The 18,202-nt window shown below is 43.6% G+C and overlaps 1 protein-coding gene across 9 annotated transcripts in view; it reads left to right on the top strand.

Moving 5' to 3' along the window:
• The window catches only part of zc3h18 (zinc finger CCCH-type containing 18), a 248,786-nt gene that overhangs the window by 198,309 nt on the left and 32,275 nt on the right, over nucleotides 1-18,202 (top strand). For all 9 annotated transcript variants that reach the window (XR_015759908.1, XM_087995663.1, XM_087995669.1 and 6 more), the window contains one exon: nucleotides 5,170-5,330. Coding sequence is in view for 8 of the 9 variants with exons in the window: in XM_087995663.1 (XP_087851789.1) it covers nucleotides 5,170-5,330 (161 nt within the window). In the remaining variant the exon portion in view is untranslated. The remainder of the gene's footprint in view (nucleotides 1-5,169; nucleotides 5,331-18,202) is intronic.

An 18,202-nucleotide genomic window follows, 5' to 3' on the forward strand; every position in this document is an offset into this window, starting at 1 on the left:
AGAAACAAACGAGAGGCAAAAGTAGACATTGGGCTGCAAGAAGGCTAGTCCTGGAAGATAAGGAAATAGCTGATGAACTTAATAAATATTTTGTGTCAGTCTTCACAGTGGAAGACATGAGTAATATCCCAACAATTAAGGAGAGTCGGGGCAGAGTTGAGTATGGTAGCCATTACAAAAGAGAAAGTGCTTGAAGAGCTAAAAGGTCTAAAAATTGATAATTCTCCTGGCCCCAATGGGCTGCATCCTAGAGTTCTAAGGGAGGTGGCTGAAGAAATCGTGGAGGCGTTGGCTGTGATCTTTCAAAACTCACTGGGGTCAGGGAAAGACCCAGGTGATTGGAAAACCGCTGTTGTAACCCCTTTGTTCAAGAAAGAATCAAGGCAAAAGATGGAAAATTATAGGCCAATTAACCTGACCTTGGTTGTTAGTAAAATTCTAGAATCCATCGTTAAGGATGAGATTTCTAAACTCTTGGAAGTGCGGGGTCGTATTAGAACAAGTCAGCATGGATTTAGTAAGGGGAGGTCGTGCCTGACAAACCTGTGAGAATTCTTTGAAGAGGTAACAAGTAGATTAGACCAGGAAAACCCAGTGTATGTTATCTATCTAGACTTCCAAAAGGCCTTTGACAAGGTGCCTCACCGGAGGCTGCTGAGTAAGGTGAGGGTCCATAGTGTTCGAGGTGAGCTACTGGCATGGATTGAGGATTGGCTATCTGACAGAAGACACCAAGTTGGGATAAAAGGTTCATTGTTGTGGTTCTGTTCACCGAGCTGGGAATTTGTGTTGCAGACGTTTCGTCCTCTGTCTAGGTGACATCCTCAATGCTTGGGAGCCTCCTGTGAAGCGCTTCTGTGACCTTTCCTCCGGCATTTATAGTGACTATAAATGCCAGAGGAAACATCACAGAAGCGCTTCACAGAAGGCTCCCAAGCATTGAGGATGTCACCTAGACAGGGCACGAAACGTCTTTTTTTTTGCAACACAAATTCCCAGCTCGGCGAACAGAACCACAACAACGAGCACCCCAAGCTACAAATCTACTCCCAAACCATAAAAGGTTCATTTTCGGAATGGTCGACAGTGTTGGGGCCGCGGCTGTTAACTTTATATATTAATGACCTGGATGAAGGGACTTGGGGCATTCTGGTGAAGTTTGCTGATGATACGAAATTAGGTGGGCAGGAAGGTAGTACTGAGGAGGTGGGGAGGCTGCAGAAAGATTTAAATGGTTTTGAAAAGTCGTCCAGGAAATTGCTGATGAAATTCAACGCGAACAAATGCGAAGTCTTGCACTTTGGAAAAATAATACAGGCATGGACTATTTTCTAAACAGTGAGAAAATTCCTAAAGCCAAAGTACAAAGGGATCTGCGAGTGCTAGTACAGGATTCTCTAAAAGTTAACTTGTAGGTTGAGTCAGTGATTAAGAAGGGCTCATGCCCGAAATGTTGATTCTCCTGCTCCTTGGATGCTGCCTGAACTGCGCTTTTCCAGCAACACATTTTCAGCTCTGATCTCCACCATCGGCAATCCTCACTTTCTCCTCAGTGATTAAGAAAGCGAATGCAATGTTGTCATTTATCTCAAGAGAGTTGGAATATAAAAGCAGCGATGTGCTACTGAAACTTTATAAAGCTCTGGTTAGGCCCCATTTAGAATACTGTGTCCAATTTTGGTCCCCACACCTCAGGAAGGACATACTGGCACTGGAGCGTGTCCAGCGGAGATTCACACGGATGATCCCTGGAATGGTAGGTCTAACATACGAGGAACAGCTGAGGATCCTGGGATTGTATTCATTAGAGTTCAGAAGGTTGAGGGGAGATCTAATAGAAATTTACAAGATAATACATGGCTTGGAAAGGGTGGATGCTGGGAAGTTGTTTCCGTCAGGCGGGAAGACTAGGACTCATTGTCACAGCCTTAGAATTAGAGGGGGTCAATTTAGAACGGAAATGCGGTGACATTTCTTCAGCCAGAGAGTGGTGGGCCTGTGCAGTTCATTGCCGCAGAGTGTGGAGGTCAGAACGTTAAATGTCTTCAAAGCAGAGATTGATAAATTCTTGATCTTGCAAGGAATTAAGGGATATGGGGAGAGTGCGGGTAAGTGGAGTTGAATTGCCCATCAGCCATGATTAAATGGCGGAGTGGACTCAATGGGCCGAATGGCCTTCCTTCCACTTCTATACCTTATGGTCTTATTAGATACCTTTTGGAAATTCAAATATAACACATTAAGTAGCATTTTCAATACACAGGTGAAACAAGAGAGAATGTAACCATCGCCCCTTGATATTGATTGGCATTAACATCCTTTATTCCCCCACTGTCAAGATCCCAGAGGTGACCATTGACCAACATGGAATTAGCCATATAAATAATTTCAACAGATCTGACAGTGTTTGGACAAAGAAAAAGATTTAAGGTTTCAAGTTTGGTATGGCTGTTTGTTATTCGTACTGAGATCTCTGCTTTGTGCTATATGAAAATGTAGATGGTGGGTTAGTAAGTTTGCAGACAATACAAAGATTGGTGGAGTTGTGGATAGTGTAGAAGATTGTCAAAGGATACAGCGGGATGTAGATCTGTTGCAGATATGGGGGGAGAAATGGAGTTTAATCTGAGTAATTGTGAGGTGCTGTACTTTGGGAGATCAAATGTTAAGGAAAAGTATACAGTTAATGGCAGACCCTGAGTAGCATTGATATGAAGGGGAATCTTAGGATTCAAGTCCATAGCTCCCTGGAAGTTGCCACAAAAGGAGATAGGGTGGTAAAGAAGGCGGGTGGCATGCTTGCCTTTATTGGTCAGGAAATTCAGTGCAAGAGTCAGGATATCATGTGGCTTTAAAAGACTTTGGTTAGGCGTTCAATTCTGGTCGCCATGTTATTGGAAGGATGTGGAGATTTTGGAGGGGGTGCAGAAGAGGTTTACCAGGATTCTGCCTTGATGAAAAGGTATGAGTTTTAAGCAGAGGCAATAAAAACTCAGATCGTTTTCTCTGGAGTAGCAGAGGGGAGACTTGATCGTCCATAAAATTATGAGATGCACAAATAGGTCAGATGGTCAGAATCTTTTTCCCAGAGTTGAAGTGTCCAATACGAGGGGGCATGCATTTAAGCTGGAGGCAGATACAATAGGGCCATTTAAGGAACTTGAGATAAGCACATGAATATGGAAGGATATGGACCAAGGACTCCACTCCTATGGGTCACAAGTTCAAGGTAAGTGGGGAAAAGTTTAAGGGAGGTATGCATGGAAATTTCTTTTGGCAGAGAGTGGGAGGGTGCCTGGAACGCGTTGCTAGCGGAGGTGGTAGAGGTGGGCAAGATAGCATCATTAGAGAGATATATAAACAGACACATGAATGGACAGGGAGCAGAGGGGTATAGATCTGTGGGCGGCACGGTGGCACAGTGGTTAGCACTGCTGCCTCACAGCGCCAGAGACCCGAGTTCAGTTCCCGCCTCAGGTGACTGTGTGGAGTTTGCACATTCTCCCTGTGGCTGCGTGGGTTTCCTCCAGGTGCTCCAGTTTCCTCCCACAATCCAAGGATGTGCAGGTTAGGTGAATTGGCCATGCTAAATTGCCCATAGTGTTAGGTGAAGGGGTAAATGTAGGGGAATGGATCTGGGTGGGTTGCGCTTCGGCGAGTCGGTGTGGACTTGTTGGGCCGAAGGGCCTGTTTCCACACTGTAAGTAATCTAATCTAATCTAAAAAAATAGGAGACATGTTCAGATAGAGGATCTGGTTCAGTGCATGCTTGGAGGGCCAAAGGGCCTGTTCCTGTGCTGCAATTTTCTTTGTTCTTTGTAAGGACAGGCAGAAGGCATTTAATTTGCTGTCATGTTCGACACAACATCACAGACCAATAGTCCCGTTCCTGTGCTGTAAAGTTCTATGTTCTATGACTCTTAAATAAAAGTCAAATGGACTGCAAATGGTTCACATTTGCACCGTACCATCAGAGAAAAGGCAACTAGGGATGGGCAATAAATGCCGGCCAGCGACTCCCACATCCTGTGAAATAATTTTTAAAAACTCTAATGTTTCTCCTTTATCCACTGTGCATGTAATATTGTCAACAGGATCTAATAGACGAACTAAATACTGTTTGACTCTGTCTGATCACACATTGTGATTTAGAGTCATAGCGTCAGTTAGCATGGAAACAGACCCTTTGATCCAACTTATGCCCACCAGGCTTCCCAATCTAAACTAGTCCTATTTACCTGTCTTTGGTCCATATCCCTCTTAAATTTTTCCTGTCCATGTATCTGTCCAAATGTTTGTTTTTAATGTTGTAACTGTACTGCATCTCTCACTTCTGGCAGTTTAGTTGATATGTGTACTACCTTGTGTGTGAAAAGTTTAATCAATATATGTACCACCCTGTGAGTGAAAAGGTTCCCCTTCAAGGTTCCTTTTAAATCTTTCCCCTCTCACCTAAAATCTAGTTTTGAATTCCCCTGCCCTAGGGAAAATACCTTTGCTATTCACCATATCTATGCCCCTTGTGATTTTATAAACCTCGATAAGGTCATTCCTCAACCTCCTGCTCACCAGCGCTAAAAGTGCCAGCTGATCCAGCTTTCTCCTTTTAACTCAAAACCCTCCAGATCTGGGAGCAACCTTGTAAATTTTTTCTGTACCCTTTCTAATTTAATAATATCTATCCTAAATCAGCGCTACCAAAACTTTGTGTCCTCACCATTGTCCTGTACAGTTGTAATGTGACGTCTCAACTCCTTTATTTGATTCTCTGACCAATGAAGGTAAGTGTGCCAAATGCCGCCACCTTTCTTATTTTCTTAAGTACCCTGCTGAAAGTTCCTTAATAACAGATTCTAAAACTTTCCCCATACCAAATGTTGGACTAAATCGCCAGTAGTTTCCTACTTTATGTTTCCCTCTTCATTTTGGGATTCTCAAAGCTGAGGACTTTTGAAAGAGTACATCAGAACATCTTCCAGTTTTTTTGTTTCGTCATCTGACTCCCACCATTTACAGTATTTTACTTGTGTTCCAGTGTTGATTACATCTTTGATCAGGAACTTGCTAGAGGCATGGTTTTTAATGTATTCAACACTGGCACACTGTAAATCATTTACTTTCAGTGTCTAACCTTAAACAGAATGTTTCAAAGCATTAATTTTGTTCCAGGTCCCTCAGTGTGAGCAGTGTATCATCCGTGTCAAGTGCATCATCAAGCAGCAGCTCTGTAAGAAGTGCCGATTCTGAGAATATGTATGCAGACTTAGCTAGTCCAGTCTCATCTGCCAGCTCTCGATCACAAGTTCCTGCACAGAAGCAGAAGGAAAAATGTGCGTATCTCCTCTTAAAATGCTTATTGAAGTAGATTTTCCATTTTCAGAGGTGCTATTTGGATCATCTTAAATTGTGAACACAACTGTGTGAATGTGAACAGTTGGGTTCTTCAAAGCAATGGGATACCACAGCTCAACGCCTACATACAATAAGACCTGACATCAACCCTTACCTGCATTAACTTGGCTCGGTCATCAGTGGTAATTCTGCAATTTGCCTCAGCACTCCGATAGTGGATAGTGTATAATCAGCTGGGGTTTTAATTATAGCTCTGCTGGAAAGGGTGTGATTGGGCTTCCTATTGTCTCTGGGCAGGTTGATTAGAAAATATCCAAGGGGCACGAATCAAGGATTGGAGTTGAACCAATGTCTGTAAAACTGCATTCATCAAAACTCGGGAAGTAAGTTAGTGGAAGAGGAGAATGGATATCTAATTGAACCTGAAGTTATCAGATTTTGGTAAATCAGTATAATTGACAGTACAGAAACAGTGAGATCCAGAGTTGGATTGCAGGAAGTTAATGAAATGGATCATTTCCAAATAATGTGGTTTCTAGCTAACATAGATTCCAATATAATTTTAAAAATTCACCCATGGGATGTGAACATTGCTAGATTGACCAGCGTTTATTGCTAATTCCTGAGTGCCTGGGAGAAAGAGTGGTGGTGATTTGCCACCTTGAACCACTGCATTCTTTAAGATGTAGGAAGTTCCAGGATTTCAAACCAGTGACAGTGAAGGACCAATAATATAGATCTATGTCAAACACAAAAACAGAAGTTGCTGGAAAAGCTCAGCAGATCTGGCAGCATCTGTGAAAAAAAATCAGAGTTAACATTTTGGGTCCAGTGACCCTCCCTCAGAACTGATAGAAGCTAAGAAGATAGGCGGAAGTGGGTACTGCAGGTGCTGGAGGTTAGAGTCAGGATTACAGTGGTGTTGGAAAATCACAGCAGGTCAAGCAGCATCTGAGGTGCAGGAAAATCAACATTTCGGGCAAAAGACCTTCATCAGGAAAATTAGGATGCTGCCTGACCTGCTGTGCTTTTCCAGCACCACTCTAATCTGGAAGCTAAGAAGATGTCAGTTTATATGCATATAATAAGGTCGGGGGAGGGATTAAGGAGTAAACAATAGGTGGGGATAGAGACTAAAGAGAGAGAAAGAAAAGTTGGACAGACAAAGGAGTGAATAACGATCTGGTTAGGAGAGTGTATAGTTGTTAATGGAGGCTATTAGTGGCTATTAACATTCCATTAACAGTTATCCATTCTCTTCGCCAGATTCTTATCCACTCCTTGTACAACTGTTCTCCTTTCTTTAGACTCTATCCCTGCCTACCATTTATTCCTTTCCCCCTTCCCCCACACCCCTATTTTATGCATATAAACCAACAATTTTCCAGCTATCAGTTATGAAGAAACGCTAACTCTGATTTCTTTGCACACATGCTGCCAAACGTGCTGAGCTTTTCCAGCAACTTCTGTTTTTGTGGTGCAGGCTCGAAGGGCCGAATGGCCTACTCCTACCAATTGTCTGTTGTCTCTGATTTACAGCATCTACAGTTGTTACAGTTTTTATTTAAATCCAAGGTTACAAAATTGTCTGAATAATAGGACACAGAGATGGATGGTCAGTGGATATTTTTCAGTCTGGAGGAGAGTTGTAATGATGTTCCCCAGGCATCAGTATTTAGAGAGAGGAGTCCTATTATCCTGGGTGGGTTCAAAGGTCAAAGGATGAAATTTGAGTTGGAATCGGTATTTGGATCCTTGTTTTGACTAATATCTGTCAATGATACAGATCGTAGCCTGTAGAAGACAATTTCAAAGTTTACGGATGATTGAAAATTTGGAAGTATTGTAAATTGTGAAGAGCCTAGTGTAGAACTTCAAAAAGACACAGTGAACAGTTGGTCCAGTGGACAGATGAGCTTCAACGCGGTGAGGCTAAGATGACCTATTTAAGCAGGAGAGATAAAGGAGAACTAGTGTTTGAATTTCAAAAAGGCGTTCAGTAAGCTATGGTACATAAGGCTACGTAATAAGATAAGAGCCCCTGGTCTTGTGGTTGTATATTAACATGGATAGAGAATTAATTAATTAATAAACTGGAGCGAGCTAGGATAAGAGCATTTTCAGGTTGGCAACCTGTAACTATAAGTAACTGAGACGAGGGAAGTGAACATGCTGTTGCAAAGTTTACAGATGCCACAACAAGTGGGAGGCAAGTCGTGAGGGTGACATAATGTCAACAGTGAGATAGATCATTTTAGTGAATGTGCAAAACCTTATCCTCCTTGTACAGGTCCCTTCTATGCCAGCTCTTTAGATTAGATTAGATTACTTACAGTGTGCAAACAGACCCTTCGGCCCAACAAGTCCACACTGACCCGTTGAAGCACAACCCACCCATTCCCCTACATTTACCCCTTACCTAACACTACGGGCAATTTAGCATGGCCAATTCACCTGACCTGCACATCTTTGGACTGTGGGAGGAAACCGGAGCACCCGGAGGAAACCCACGCAGTCACGGGGAGAATGTGCAAACTCCACACAGTCAGTTCGCCTGAGTCGGGAATTGAACCCAGGTCTCTGGCGCTGTGAGGCAGCAGTGCTAACCACTGTGCCACTGTGCCGCCCCCACAGGCCTAGTATCTAACTACTATCTTCCTCCGGCCTATGGCACAGGATGTAATCCTGAGATCACAACCCGTGAGTTCTGCTTTTCAACATCCTACATAAGTCCCTAAATTCCCTTTGCAGGGCTGCATCTCTCTTTCTGCCTATGTCATTGGTACCAGTATGGACCACAACCTGTGGCTGCCTAAACTTCCTCTTCAGAATGTGACTGCTCAGAGACATCCTTGACCCTGACACTCGGGGAGACAACAGATCCTGGAATCTTGCTTGTGGCCATAGAAACACCTATCTGTGTCCTTGTCTATAGAGTCCCCTATCACAAATGCTCACTTAGACTTTGACCCTCCCTACTGTACAACAGTACCAGACAAGGTGCTACTGATCTGGCTACTGCTGGTTTCCCTGAGTGGCCACAACCACTCCACACCAAAACAGTATTTTTTTCATTTATGCCCAGGATGAGGGCATCACTGGCTGGGCCAGTATTTATTTCCCACCCATGATTACCCAGAGGGTGGTTAAGAGTCAACTACATGCTGTGGGTCTGGAGTCACATGTAGGCCAGACCAGGTAAGGATGGCAGTTTCCTTCCCTAAAGGTCATTAGTTATTCAGGTGGGTCTTTTGACAATCAACAGTGGATTCATGGTCATCATTAGACTATTTAATTCCAGATAATTATTGAATTCAAATTCCATCATCAAATGGAATTCAAACCTGGGTTCCCAGAACATTACCTGGATCTTGGGTTTAATAGTCCAGCGATAATACTGCTCAGCCATCACCCCCCAAACTGTTTGAGAGGGGAATAGCCACAGGGGATTCTTGCACTGTCTACCCATGCTTACTAATCATCTTGGTGGTCACCCAACTCTTCTATATCTGTGTAGCCCTGACTGGTGGCATGACCAGCTCACTAAACATGTTAGCCATGACATTCTCAGCCTCATGGGTCCTCCATGGTAAGTCCATCTGCAGCTAGAGGAATCGCAGCTGAACATAATTCCTGCATATGTGATCACTATGGACACTGGAAGTATCCCTGGTTTCCCTCATATTGCAGGAGGAGCATTCCAAGGGGCCGAGTTATCATGCCATTTCAAACTTTATCAACTGCAGACAATAACATAGCAACTGATTACACAAACTTACCCATTCATCTCCAAACTCTGATCTCTCTCTCTCTCCCTTTCCTTCTAACTTCAGAAAATGTATAAGTATGCTCTTTGATAAGACGAAAACAGGAGCAAACATTAGTTAAATACAAAAGGCTGCAGGAAAAAGTGATTTGGGGGTCCTTGTGCTTTCATTTTGTTCAATCATTGGATGTAAACATCGCTCACTGTGCCAGCATTTATTGCCAGTGAGAAGGAACTGCTGTTGTGTGTTTGCTGTAAATAGACCCACATTCTGTTGGGGGGGCAGTTCCAGGATTTTGACCCAGTGACACTGAAGGAATGGTGATCTATTTCCAAGACAGGATGTTATGTGACTTGGAGGGGGGCTTGCAGTTTATATTCCGGTGTATCTGCTGCCCTTGTCCTTCAAGATGGTAAGGCTAATGAGTTTCTTTGGTGATGTTGAAGAAGCTTTGGTGGGAATGGGTAGAAAGGTTGAATGGACCTACTGAGTTGGATGGTAAGTTATGATTATGCTGAATGGCGAAGCAGGCTTCAAAGGCTTTAATGGTCTCCTCCTGTTTTCCGTGTTTCTATGAATTTCTGCAATGCATCTTAAAGGTGGTACTGCATTGCTGCTGCCAGTGTCTCACTGATGGAGTAAGTTCACTCAAGTGGACTGTTTTGTCCTAGATGACGTCAGGCTTGAGTGTTTTTGGAACTGTGGACAGGCACATGGAGAGTAATTAGTCACTTACTTGACACGTGGCTTTAGGGTGTCAGGACGTGAATTACTCACTGCATGACTCCAAACTTCTGACGTGATCCTGTAGTCACAGGATTTAAAGATGTTTTTTAATCAATCTTTCAGAAATGTAATTACATACCTCTCAGACATGTGGGACTTGGATCCCATCCTCCTGGTCCAGAGAAAGGATCACCAACGTGTCCCCACAAGACACTTCCACACGATTTATGGATTGTCCAGTTCATTTTCTGGTGAATGGTAACCTCTGGATATTGATAATAGGAGATTCAGCATTGGTATTGCCAATTAAGCTCAAGGGGCAATTATTGGATTCTCTCTTGTTGGAGATAATCATTTGTCAAAAAGCAACTCAAATGCTATTGTCAGCCATCAGCCCAAACCTGGATCTGGTCATATCTTATTGCATTCATACATTGACTGCTTCGGTGTCTGAGGAGTTGCGAGTGGTTGAATATTGTGCAATCATTGGTGAACATCCCCACTTCTGACCTTATGATGGAGAAGTCATTCATGAAGCAGCTGAAGATGTTTGGGCCTAGGACACTATCCTGAGAAACCCCTGCAGAGATGTCCTGGAGCTGAGCTGACCAACCACAACCATTTTCCCATGTGTCAGGTATGACTCCACCACAAGAGAGATTCTCATTCACTCCAGCTTTGTTCGGCAAATGGTGCCTTAATCTCAAGGCAGTCACCCTCATCTCACCTCCGGAATTCAGCACTTTTGTTCATATTGAAACAAAGCTGCAATGAGGTTACAAGTGAGTGGTCAAAGTAAGCTTTGCTGAGCAGGTGCTGCTTGATCGCACTGTTGACAACCCTTCCATCTCGTTACTGCTGATTTGAGAGCAGTCTGATGAAGCTGTAATTGGCCGGGTTGGATTTGACCTGTTTTTTGTATACAGGACATACCTGGGCAATTTTCTGCATTGTTAGCTAGAGTGCCATTGCTGTAGCTGTATTGGAACAGCTTGGATAGCAGAGAAAGTGGGGACTGCAGATGACAGAGATCGGAGTCAAGAGTGTGGTGCTAGAAAAGCACAGCAGGTCAGGCTGCATCTGAGGAGCAGGAGAATCAACGTTTTGGGCAAGACCCCTTCATCAGCCATTCCATGGCATTTACATGGTCAAAATGCTATACAGCACAATGTAAGACATCATCAGTACAAAGACAAGAATTCATCTCCACAAGAACAGTGTTTTGATGACTCCTATCTAAAATTGTCAGGAATAGATACATCTACCACAGGCAGATTAGTAAGTTTTAGTAAGTTGATTCCCTCACCACCTATCAGAGACAGTCTAGTTGCTAACGAAAACAAAAACTTGCTGAAAAAGCTCAGCAGGTCCGGCAGCATCTGTGAAGGGAAATCAGAGTTAACATTTCAAGTTTGGTGACCATTCCTCAGAACTAGGTGAATTTAAGCCATAGGCAGTCACTGAGGAATGTGATGTAGCTGTGGAAACTGGTTTTGGCAACTACCTGGTCAAACACCAGGAGACACAGAAGTTGTGTTTGGTGAGATGAGTTACTTGCCACAGTATTCCTAGCCTCCCACCTGCTGTTGTGGTCAGTGTGTTTATATGGCTGAGTTCAGTTGAGTTTCTGGTCAATGGTAACCCCAAAAATGTTGATAGTGGGGGACTCAGCAATGGTAATACCATTGAATGTCAAAGGGCAGTGGTTAGACTATGTCTTACTGGAGATCGTCATTGCCTGGCATTTATGCAGCGCACATGTTACTTGCCACTTGTCAGCCCAAGACTGGATATTGTCTAGCTCTTATTGCATTTGAACATGGACTACTTCAGTATCTGAGGAATTGTGAATCATGCTGAACATTATGCAATTATCTGCAAGCATTCCAACCTTACAATGGAGGGTATTTCATTGATTAAGCAGTTGAAGACGGTTGGACCAAGGCTTGACACACCCGTATCTGTGTATAGTGTGCCTGTGTGAGAAATGCATCGATGGTTCCCTGGGTTTGAGAGAAATTCCTGTAGTATCCTGTCTGTAGAGGGCCTTCAATAAACTGGAGTGCACTTTTTTTTTATTGCAGTGAACAAGGTTACTGTTAAAAATGTTTGGAAATGTACTTCCTGATGATGCTTTGTATTTCACGCCTGTATATTCTGTCTGTATATTATAATCTCAGATTTTAGTTTTCAGTTTAGCAAAATCACAAAAGGTGATTGTACCTTCAGTCTTGGTCTGTTAGAATCATTGTTGACCTGGACCCAAACTCCCATTTACCAGTCATCGCTCCATTACAGTAATGCTATTACTAACAAGGCTTTTCATTTTCAATAAGCCTCAGCGTTTTGGGAGAAAGGGTTCATAGAACATAGAACAATACAGCATAGAACAGGCCCTTTAGCCCTCGATGTTGCGTCAACCTGTGAACTAATCTAAGCCCATCCCCTACACTATCCCATCATCATCCATGTGCTTATCCAAGGATTGTTTAAATCTCCCTAATGTGGCTGAGTTAACTGCATTGGCAGGCAGGGCATTCCATGCCCTTACCACTCTGAGTAAAAAACCTGCCTCTGACATCTGTTTTAAATCTATCACCCCTCAATTTGTAGCTATGCCACTTGTACGGGCTGACATCATCATCCTAGGAAAAAGACTTTCACTGTCTACCCTATCTAATCCTCTGATCATCTTGTATATCTCTATCCAATCCCCTCTTAACCGCCTTCTCTCCAATGAGAACAGACCCAAGTGTCTCAACCTTTCATCATAAGACCTTCCCTCCAGACCAGGCAACAACCTGGTAAATCTCCTCTGCACCTTTTCCAATGCTTCCACGTCCTGCAATGGGCTGACCAGAAGTGTATGCAATATTCCAAGTACGGCCTCACAAGCGGTTTTGTATAGTTGCAGCATGATATTATGGCTCCGAAACTCAGTCCTTCTACCAATAAAACCTAACGCACCGTAAGCCTTCTTAATAGCACTATCAATCTGGGAGGCAACTTTTCAGAGATCTATGTACATGGACTCCAAGATTCCTCAGCACATCCACACTATGAAGAACCTTTAGGGTGTAGATTTGCTCGCTGAGCTGTAGGTTTGATATCCAGATGTTTCATTACCTGACTAGGTAACATCATCAGTGGCAACCTCCAAGTGAAGCGAAGCTGTTGCCTCCTGCTTTCTATTTATATGTTTTTCCTGGATGGAGCTCCTGGGGTTTATGGTGATGTCATTTCCTGTTCATTTTCTGAGGGGTTGATAGATGGTATCTAGGTCTATGTGTTTGTTTATGGCGTTGTGGTTGGAGTGCCAGGCATCTAGGAATTCTCTGGCATGTCTTTGCTTAGCCTATCCCAGGATAGATGTGTTGTCAACAGGGACATGCAAAGACATGCCAGAGAATCCCTAGAGGCCTGGCACTCCAACCACAACGCCATAAACAAACACATAGATCTAGATACCATCTATCAACCCCTCAGAAAATGAACAGGAAATGACATCACCATAAACCCCAGGAGCTCCATCCAGGACAAACATATAAATAGAAAGCAGGAGACAACAGCTTCGCTTCACTTGGAGGTTGCCACTGATGATGTTACCTAGCCAGGTAATGAAACATTTGGATATCAACCCTACAGCTCAGCGAGCAAACCTACATCCTAAACCTCAACCTGAGCTACAAACCTTGCATGAAGAATCTTATCATTGACTCAGTATTCTACTTTCCTGTTATTCTTCCCAAAGGGAATCACCTCACATTTATCTGCATTGAACTCCATTTGCCACCCCTCAGCCCAATTCTGCAGTTTATCCAAGTCCCCCTGCAACCTGCGACGTTTTTCCACAATGTACGCTATCCACCAATTTTAATTTCATCTGCAAACTTACTAACCCATCCACCTATGCCTGCATCCAAGTTAGTTATGAAAATGACAAACAGCAGTGGTCCCAAAACAGATCCTAGTGGCACACCACTAGTAACCAGACTCCAGGCTGAATATTTTCCATCAACCACCACTCGCTGCCGCCTTACAGAAAGCCAGTTTCTAATCCAAACTACTAAATCACCCTCAATTCTATGCTTCTGCAACAGCCTACCATGTGGAACCTTACCAAAGGCTTTACTGAAGTCCATTTACACCACGTCAACTGCCCTATCCTCATCCACTTGCTTGGTCATCTTCTCCACAAACTCAAATGAGGTTTGTGAGACACAATCTGCTCTTGACAAAATCATGTTGACTATAGGCGGCACAGTGGTTAGCACTGTTGCCTCACAGCGCCAGAGACCCGGGTTCAATTCCCGCCTCAGGCGACTGTGTAGAGTTTGCACATTCTCCCCGTGTCTGCGTGGGTTTCCACCTGGTGTTCCGGTTTCCTCCCACAGTCCAAAAATGTGCAGGTTAGGTGAAATGGCTATGCTAAATTGCCCGTAGCGGTAGGTGAAGGGGTGAAATGTAGGGGAATGGGTCTGGGTGGGTTGCACTTCGGCGGGTCGATGTGGACTTGTTGGGCCGAAGGGCCAGCTTCCACGCTAAGTAATCTAATCTAATGTCCAATCAAATTATTGCTTGCTAGATGATTATAAATCCTATCTATTGTAAGCCATTCCAAAGCCTTTCTTACAACAGACGTAAGGCTCACTGGTCGATAATTACCTGAGTCATCTCCACTGCCCTTCTCGAACATGGGCACAATTGCAATCCTCCAGTCCTCTGGTACTAAATCTCTAGACAATGACAACTCAAAGATCAAGGCCAAAGAGTCCAACATCTCCTCCCTATCTTCTCAGAGAATCCTCAGATAAATCCCATCCAGCCCAGAGAACTTGTCTACCTTCAGTCCTTCTAGAATTGATAACATCTCTTCCTTACTAACCTCAATCCTTTCTAGTCTAATAGCCCATATCTCATTCTTCTCCTCTACAACACTCTCCTTTTCTTGAGTGAAAACAGATGAGAAATATTCGTTTAGCACCTCTCCAATCTCTACAGGATCCACACACAACTTCCCACTTCTGTTTTTGACTGGCCCTATTCCTACCCTAGTCATCCTTTTATTCCTCACATACCTGTAGAAAGCTTTCGGGTTCTCCTTTATTCTATTTGCTAAAGATTGCTCGTGTCCTCTCCTTTCTTAATTCTCTCTTTAATTCCTTCCTTGCTAATCTGTAATTGTCCATCACCTCATCAGAACCATCTCGTCTCAACATCACATAAGCCTCCTCCTTCAGCTTAACAAGAGATGCAATTTCTTTAGTAAACCACAGGTCCCTTACCTTATCACTTTCTTCCTGCCTGACAGGGACATACCTATCACGGACATGCAATATCTGTTCCTTAAACTAGCTCCACATTTCGATTTTCCCCATCCCCTGCATTTTGCTACCCCATTCTATGCATCCTAAGTCTTGCCTAATCACATTATAATTGCTCTTCCCCCATCTATAACTCTTGCGCTGTGGCATGTACCTATCCTTTCCATCGATAAACTAAACATAACAGAATTATGGTCACTCTCTCCAAAGTGCTCACCTACCACTAAATCAAACATCTGGCCCGATTCATTACCAAGCACCAGATCCAGTGTGGCCTCCCCTCTTGTCGGCCCTTCGACATACTGTTTCAGGAAACCCTCCTGTTCTAAATCCATATCATTTGTATGAAGAACCACTTCCTGATGTCACAATAGGGGCAATTTCCGTTACCTTGAACAGGTACTCAGTCACCAATGCTAGTTTCCTACATGATGAAAATACCTAAACTCGTGAGATCCATTCTGTATGGTTAATACCACACTGCATTGGAATGTTGTAAGAAACTGGTGGGAGGAGAATACTGGCTGTGGTTGCTTTCTATTTTATTTCCTGCTGTTATCTTATATGAAATATTGTGTAATCAGAATGTTTGTGGTGTGGTGAGATGCAGATTCGATTTTTCAACCTGCATTTAAATCTTATCCCTTATGTATCATGGTGTGAAGGTAAGCCAATGGATATTGTTTATGTAGACTTCCAGAAAGCTTTTCATAAAGCCCCACACAAGAGAATGTTAGCTAAGGGGCAAACCCACAGAATTGAGGGCAAATTACTACCATGGATTGGAAATTGTTTGAGTGAGAGGAAACAGAGTTGGAATAATGTGTAAATGCTTAAATTGGCAGGACTAGTCCTCTGTGTTAGGGCTTTAATTATTCACTTGGATAATGGCAGAAAACGCTAAAAATCTAATTCGCTACTGACACAAAGTTGGGCAGCATTGTAAACACTTTGACAGCGTAAAATTACAACAGGATATTAGAACATAGAACATTACAGTTCGGTACAGACCCTTCAGCCCTTTGCACTGACCTGTGAAACCAATCTGTAGCCCATCTAACCTACACTATTCTATTTACATCCATATGTCTGTCCAATAACCGTTTAAATGCACATAATGTTGGCAAGTCTAATATTGTTGCAGGCAGGCCATTTCACGCCCCTATTACTCTGAGTAAAGAAACTACCTCTGACATCTGATCTGCATCTATCACCCCTCAATTTAAAGCTATGTCCCTCATGCTAGCCATCGCCATCTGTGGAAAAAGGTTCTCACTATCCATCCTATTCAACCTTCTGATTATCTTATATGTCTCAATTAATCATCTCTCTGATGAAAAGAGCCTCAAGTCCCTCAGCCTTTCCTCATAACACCTTCCCTCCATACCAGGCAACATTCTAGTAAATCTCCTCTGAACCCTTTCCAAAGCTTCCACATTTTAGATTAGATTAGATTAGATTAGATTAGATTAGATTACTTACAGTGTGGAAACAGGCCCTTCGGCCCAACAAGTCCACACCGACCCGCCGAAGCGTAACCCACCCATACCCCTACATTTACCCCTTTACCTAACACTACGGGCAATTTAGCATGGCCAATCCACCTGACTTGCACATCTTTTTGGAGTGTGGGAGGAAACCGGAGCACCCGGAGGAAACCCACGCAGACACGGGGAGAATGTGCAAACTCCACACAGTCAGTCGCCTGAGGCGGGAATTGAACCCGGGTCTCTGGCGCTGCGAGGCAGCAGTGCTAACCACTGTGCCACCGTGCCGCCCACTAATCTTCCTTATAATGCGGTGACCAGAACTGTACACAATACTGCAAAAATGTGGCCGCACCAGAGTTTTGTACAGCTGCAGCGTGACCTCGTGGCTCCAAAACTCAATCCCTCTACCCATAAAAGCTAACACACCATATGCCTTCTTAACAACCCTATCAACCTGAGTGGCAACTCTCAGGGACCAATGCACATGGACACCAAGATCTCTCTATTCATCTACACTACCAAGAATCTTGCCATTAGCCCAGTACTCTGTGTTCCCATTACTACTTGCGAGGTGAACTACCTCACACTTTTCCACATTAAACTCCATTTGCCACCTTTCAGCCCAGCTCTGCAGCTTATCTATTTCCTCTGTAACCTACAATGTCCTTCGGCACTATCCACAACTCTACTAATCTTGGTGTCATCCACAAATTTATTAACCCATCCTTCTACACCCCTCATACAGGTGATTTATAAAAATGACAAACAGCAATGGCCCCAAAACAGATCCTTGCTGTACACCTCTAGTAACAGAATTACAGGATGAACATTTCCCATCAACCACCACCTTTTGTCTTCTTTCAGCTAGCTAATTTCTGATCCAAACGGCTAAATCACCTTCAATCCCCTGCCCCCAGATTTGGTGCAATAGCCTACCATGGGGAAGGTAAGGCCTTAGGGGGTGTTGCTGAACAAAGAGATTTTGGAGTGCAGTTTCATAGCTCCTTGAAAGTGGAGTCACAGGTAGATAGGATAGTGAAGAAGGCGTTTGATATGCTTTCCTTTATTGGTCAAAAGTATTGTGTACAGGACTTGGGTGGTCATGTTGAGGCTGTACAGGACATTGGTTTGGCCACTGTTGGAATATTGTGTGCAATTCTGGTCTCCTTCCTATCGGAAAGATGTGGCAAAACTTGAAAGGGTTCAGAAAAGATTGACAAGGATGTTGCCAGGGTTGGAGAATTTGAGCTATAGGGAGAGGCTGAACAGGCTGGGGCTGTTTTCCCTGGAGCGTCAGAGGCTGAGGGGTGACCTTATAGAGGTTTACAAAATTATGAGGGGCATGGATAGGGTAAATAGGCAAAGTCTTTTCTAAGGGGTCGGGGAGCCCAGAACTAGAGGGCATAGGTTTAGGGTGAGAGGGGAAAGATATAAAAGAGACCTAAGGGGCAACCTTTTCACACAGAGGGTGGTACGTATATGGAATGAACTGCTAGAGGATGTGGTGGAGGCTGGTACAATTGCAACATTTCAGAGGCATTTG

Source organism: Chiloscyllium plagiosum, unplaced genomic scaffold, assembly GCF_037043375.1.
Source record: "Chiloscyllium plagiosum isolate Xiang-an unplaced genomic scaffold, Cpla_swu_hap1 HiC_scaffold_17, whole genome shotgun sequence".
NCBI lineage: Eukaryota > Metazoa > Chordata > Chondrichthyes > Orectolobiformes > Hemiscylliidae > Chiloscyllium > Chiloscyllium plagiosum.